The following is a 6,194-nucleotide window of genomic DNA, read 5'->3' as shown; positions in this document are numbered from 1 at the left end:
GACAGCACACATGAATGACATAGGAACATATAGAACTGATTTATGCATAAAAAATTTATGCATAAAAAAACTACTTTTAGCTCTAAACTTTTGCACTAATTTAGGAAGATCTAAGTTATACAGTCACCATATTGTCTTCAGTAGAGTACAGGCAATCCTGAATAATCATTCCTCCTCTTTGTGTAACATGTACGGCATAAAAACAGAGTGGAAAGGGTTACAGAGCAGGGCTGCCAGGCAGTGAGTCAGAGCAGAGTGAGGAAGAAAGCTGAGTCATGCACAGTGCAGGCAAGAGAAGTACACGCCCCCTCCCTCTGAGAGGATGAAAAAGACAATGAGCAGGTTTAATATGCTATTTTTAAGTGAAATATGGGTGATAGAGACATAAAAATATATATTTAAACAAAGGATCAGTCAATACCAGCTGATCATGAAGTAAAGCCCAATGTCCTTAAAGGGCTACTCTGCCACTAGACATCTTATCCCCAAAGGATAGGGAAAAGATGTCTGATCGCGGAGGTCCTGCAGCTGGGTCCCTTGTGATGTCACACCACACCCCCTCAATGTAAGTCTATGGGAAGGGGCGGGGCCGCACGAGGGGCATGGCTGTGACATCACGAGCCCTCCAGAGTTCGGACCAAAATGTTCCAAACGCTGGGGCAGCGGAGTACCCCTTTTAAGGCCATGCCATTAAACACCACTTAGCACATACATATAAAGCAAGAATTGCTTTGAGTTCTTAACTAGTGGAACATGTGAAATTTTTCATGGATGATATTTTATATTTACAGCATTTTAGTTTCTCACTTCTTGGTGGTTTTTGGCCACAGCTAAGAACCGCCTCTTCTTGATTAAGTCACCATTAGGTAGGTCATGGTTCCAGATGTATTCAGGTGAAAGTACTTTGGTTGGTTTATTGTACACCAGATATCTGTTCAGATGAGATTCTTCTTGCCACGCAGCTTCAATATTCTTTTTTTTGTCCTCCTCAATACCCTCATGGCACGACACACTGAGTTTGTAAATTTCTTCTACTTTTCCACCATACAGAGCAGCCATGTAATAGAAGTCTCCGTGCCCATATGGAATGTATGCTGCAGAAATTGGTCTATGCTCATAAGGAAATTCCTCTAGTTCAGCAAGAAAATATCCTGGGTGGATTGTAGCAACCAAGTCTCCAAGTATTTCGACTCCTACGTGATCATTGAATACCATATCTACGTCAGTACACACAAGATAATCTATCTCCTTTGGCATCTGCGTCTTAGTAAAGATAGTAAGGATCTCCATTCTTCTCATTGACACATCTTCCCAGCGTTGGTCAGCAATCACATTGTGCAGTTGTAGTATGCGACCTTCAGCCATTTTGGGTTTAACTACTTCATTGACCTTGTCAGTGAATACATAGTATGTAACTTTGTGACCAACCATGAAGTAACGCTCGGCAGACTCCAAGAGTGGAAGAAGAAACCTGATATACCTGAAAGAAACACATTATTAGCATTATTTTACCAAAACCATGCACTGAAAAGCTTTTTTTTTTTTTTTTTTAAACCATCCCTGTCCTTCAGTACAACATAAACATACTCCGAAATGTAAGGCTATGCTCACACATAGTATTTTGTTCAGTATTCTTCTCAGTATTTTGAACTTTAAACATTTACTTCAGATAAGCTTACTAAAATCCAAGTTGGTTATCAAAAACGTTTTACAATGACCTCTTTTATCCATACAGCCATCCATATCATGCATCTTGCTCCTCTACACTCCACAATTTATACATACAAAGTTTGTAAGGTTGAAAAAAGACAAGAGTCATCGAGTCCAACCTAGAACCCTACTCTGTTGATCTAGAGGAAGGCAAAATAAAAACACCATGAGGCTGATGCCAATTGCCCCATGACAGCGGAAAAATTCCTTGATTCCATTCCTCCACCAATCCCTGCCAGACACAGCCTATATAACACTGCTCCACGCATTCCCTGATGCCTGAGAAACATTGAAGCTTACTACAACAAAGGTGTTTGTGTGCATCATTTCTGAAACATATTTACCTGGCTCCCGCGTGATCCATGGCCTCTTCTCTTCTGTCTTCTTCACCAGTCTGTGATCCGGCACATGTTGATGATGTCATTCATCTGCCGGAGCGCAGAGGACGGAAGCCCAGGCCTCTTGTCGGTGCCTGCACAATGTGGGCGGCCCACAAGAGTGATTGACAGGGCCAGTAGCCAATGGCTCTTCGCTCGGTCAATCAGCCGAGCCCGAGCATCGCATTGAACTATACAGACGTGCTTATAGTTCAGTGCATCCTGGACCGGCCATGGAAGCATGAGACTGCTGAGTATACAGCGATCCCCTGCTTCTGTGCTGCGGCATCTGCAGGTGGGTGCAGCGGGGGCCCTTACTGGAGTACTGGCTATACCCCCTTAACGGCGGCCCTGGCTGCATACAAAGTCCTGATACTTGTATCAGGCCCTTGTATGCAAGTGTGCATGGGTGGCCCGACCGCGCTCCGATCTATAAGAACGGGTCAGGTCTGGGAATGAGCACAGGCCGGCCCCAGGGTGAGCGGCCTACCGGGAAGTTTCCCGGTATCCCGGTAGACCAGTCCGGCCCTGCTGTCAGCCATGTCTTTGTATTCTGAGTGAGCTTACCACCTGACTGCTTCTGAACTACTCCGCTCTGCTAAAAAATATCAACTCAGTTCTGCTACATCTAACTCTCTTTAATGCACTATTACCATCTACAGCGTCAGAGTCCCTCCTGCCTGTATCCCTGGTGTTTGGAACCGGGGCATTCTGGCCTACTGCCATAGTATCTCCCCTGCAGATGAAGTCCACCTCTCACATCCTGGACAAAGATAAAGGGTGAAAACCAGGGGATTACTTAGACTCCACTTCCAAGTGGCAAGACTGTCTGGTTTTGGCCATATCAACCCAAAAAAATATTGCATTGACATAAATGTTCAGAGCTTTTACTCGGTACTTAGTTGAAGCACCTATGGCAGTGATTACAGCCTCCAGCCTTCTTGGGTATGAGGCTTACACACCTTGATTTTGGAATTGTCTGCCATAATTCTTTGCACATCCTCTCAAGAGATGTTTGACTTGGTACTAGTCAGGGCTCTGGCTGAGCCACTCAATTCCGTACACAGAGTTGTCCCTAAGCCACTCCTGTGTTGTCATGGCTGCGTGCTCATTATCTTGTTGGAAGATGAACTTTCAGCCCAGTGTGAAATTTTCTTTAAGAATATCTTTCTACTTTGCTCCATTCAGCCTTCCCTCAACCCTGGCCAGACTACCCTGTCACAGCCTCAGAATACCCCCCCCCCCCCCCCCCCAAGCATGATGCTTCCACCACCATGCTTCATTGTAGAAATGGTATTAGGCATCATAGTTAGAATTGAGACAAAAAACTATTCAGTATATTTTTGGTTTGATTAGACCAGTGGATCCTGTTTCTTACAGTTTGAGAGTCCTTTGAGTGCTGTTTTGCAATTTCCAGGTGGGCTTTCATACCTTTTACTGGGGTAAGGTTTTTTTCTTGCCACTTTGCAATAAAGCCCGGATTAGAATGCTGCAGTGACGGTTGGCCTTCTGAAAATTCTCCCAAGTGTACACAGGATCTTTGGAGCTCAGCCAGAGTGACCATTGGGTTCCTGGTCATCTCCCTTAACAAGATCCTTCTCCTTGATTACTTAATTTGGTGTGATGACCAGTCCTGGTTGTTCCAAACTTGTTCAATTTAAAGGGGTATTCTGGGCAAAAACATATTATCCCCTATCAAAAGGATAGGGGATAAGATGTCTGATCACGGGGCCTGCCGTTGGGACCCCCCGCGATCTCCCTGCAGCAGCCCGCATTCTATGCATAGCTGCGTCTGAAGTTTCGGAAACCTCCGTGCTTCCGAGACAGGGACGTGATGTCACGCAACGCCCCCTCCATTCATGTCTATAGGAGGGGGCATTTCGGCCATTACGCCCCCTCCCATAGAAATGAATGGAGGGGGCATGGCGTGACATCACATCCCCATCTCAGAATTTCCGAAACTTCAGACGCAGCTACACCTAGAATGCGGGCTGCTGCAGGGAGATCGCGGGGGTCCCAGCGGCGGGCGATCAGATCAGACTTCTTATCCCTCATCCTTTCGATAGGGATAAGATGTTTTTGCCCGGAATACCCCTTTAAGAACATGAAGACCACTATGCTCTTGGGATCTTTTCATGCAGCAGACATTTTTTTGTACCCTTCTCCAGATCTGTGCCCCTAAACAACCCTGTATCTGAGCTCTACAGGCAGTTCTTTCAACATCACAGCTTTTTTTTTTCTTTGATATCCATTGTCAGCTGTGAGATAATCAAAAGAAATTAAAGGGGTATTCCAGGAATTTTTTTTATTTGACTATGCTACAGGGGCTGTAAAGTTAGTGTAGTCCATAATATAGGTCCCCCGTGTGATGTGATTATTTTGACACCACGGGGTGAGATCTTGCGTGGAGCAATACATAAATTTAGGTGCACTACTATGGTCGATGTAAACCCTCAAACTGATGTTAAAATTTAGACATTAGCCAGTATATCCTTATATGAAGGACATACCTGAGCCCGCACACCAACACCAAGGTTTCTCAAGTGGCACCGGACTTAACACTAAACCTACCTGTGACATACGGGCAATACCAGGGGCCAGCGGGCAATTACAGCAGCATTAGGTCCGACTCACAGCCTGCTCCCTATTACCTCCAGTGTGGCTGGGCACACATACAATGGGAGGAGGGAGACAGGCTATAAGCCCCACCCAAGTTGGCCCAGATCGAGGGAGATTATCAGTGGTCTTGTATGTCTTCTATTTTCTAATTGCTCCCAAAGTTGATTTCTTCACACCAAGCTGCTTGCCTATTGCAGATTCAGTCTTCCTAGCCTGGTGCAGGTCTACATTTTTATTTCTGGTGTCCTTCGACAGCTCTTTGGTCTTGGCCATAGTGGAGTTTGGAGTGTGACTGTTTGAGGTTGTGCACAGGTGTCTTTTATACTGATAATTTCAAACAGCCATTAATACAGGTAATGAATGGAGGACAGAGGAGACTCTTAACCCTTTAACGACGCAGGACGTATATTTACATCCTGCGCCGGCTCCCGCCATATGAAGCGGGGTCGCGCTTTGACCCCGCATCACATCGCGTCGGTCCCGGCGCTCATCAACGGCCGGGACCCGCGGCTATAACCACACATCGCCGATCGCGGCGATGTGTGGTATTAACCCTTTAGAAGCGGCGGTCAAAGCTGACCCCCGCTTCTAAAGCGAAAGTGTAAGTATCCCGGCTAGTCAGTCGGGCTGTTCGGGACCGCTGCGGTGAAATCGCGGCGTCCCGAACAGCTTGCAGGACACCGGGAGGGCCCTTACCTGCCTCCTCGGTGTCCGATCGACGGATGACTGCTCCGTGCCTGAGATCCAGGCAGGAGCAGTCAAGCGCCGATAACACTGATCACAGGCGTGTTAATACATGCCTGTGATCAGGATGAGAGATTAGTGTGTGCAGTGTTATAGGTCCCTATGGGATCTATAACACTGCAAAAAATAAATTAAAAAAAAGTGTTAATAAAGATCATTTAACCCCTTCCCTAATAAAAGTTTGAATTACCCCCCTTTTCCCATAAAAAAATAAAACAGTGTAAATAAAAATAAACATATGTTATATCGCCGCGTGCGTAAATGTCCGAACTATAAAAATATATCATTAATTAAACCGCACGGTCAATGGCGTACGCGCAAAAAAATTCCAAAGTCCAAAAAAGCGTATTTTGGTCACTTTTTATACCATTAAAAATTGAATAAAAAGTGATCAAAAAATCCGATCAAAACAAAAATCATACCAATAAAAACTTCAGATCACGGCGCAAAAAATGAGTCATCATATCGCCCTGTACGTGGAAAAATAAAAAGTTATAGGGGTCAGAAGAGGACATTTTTAAACGTATACATTTTCCTGCATGTAGTTATGATTTTTCCGGAAGTACGACAAAATCAAACCTATATTAGTAGGGTATCATTTTAACCGTATGGACCTACAGAATAATGAAAAGGTGTCATTTTTACCGAAATATGCACTGCGTAGAAACGGAAGCCCCCAAAAGTTGCAAAATGGCGTTTTTTCTTCGATTTTGTCGCACAATGATTTTTTTTTCCGTTTCGTCG

General features: G+C 45.0%; 1 protein-coding gene across 11 annotated transcripts in view; it reads right to left on the bottom strand.

Annotated features, from left to right (window-relative positions):
* Positions 1–330: 330 nt before the first annotated feature.
* LOC130282958 (histo-blood group ABO system transferase 2-like) overlaps positions 331–6,194 on the bottom strand; it is a 94,882-nt gene continuing 89,018 nt past the window's right edge. For all 11 annotated transcript variants that reach the window (XM_056531990.1, XM_056531997.1, XM_056531989.1 and 8 more), the window contains one exon: positions 331–1,480. In XM_056531990.1, the coding sequence (XP_056387965.1) occupies positions 796–1,480 (685 nt within the window). In that variant the 3' untranslated portion in view covers positions 331–795. The remainder of the gene's footprint in view (positions 1,481–6,194) is intronic.

The sequence above is a fragment of the Hyla sarda genome, chromosome 7 (assembly GCF_029499605.1).
Source record: "Hyla sarda isolate aHylSar1 chromosome 7, aHylSar1.hap1, whole genome shotgun sequence".
Taxonomy (NCBI): Eukaryota; Metazoa; Chordata; class Amphibia; order Anura; family Hylidae; genus Hyla; species Hyla sarda.
The sequence above is the reverse complement of the archived record's forward strand: the minus strand, read 5'-3'. Positions and strand labels throughout refer to the sequence as shown.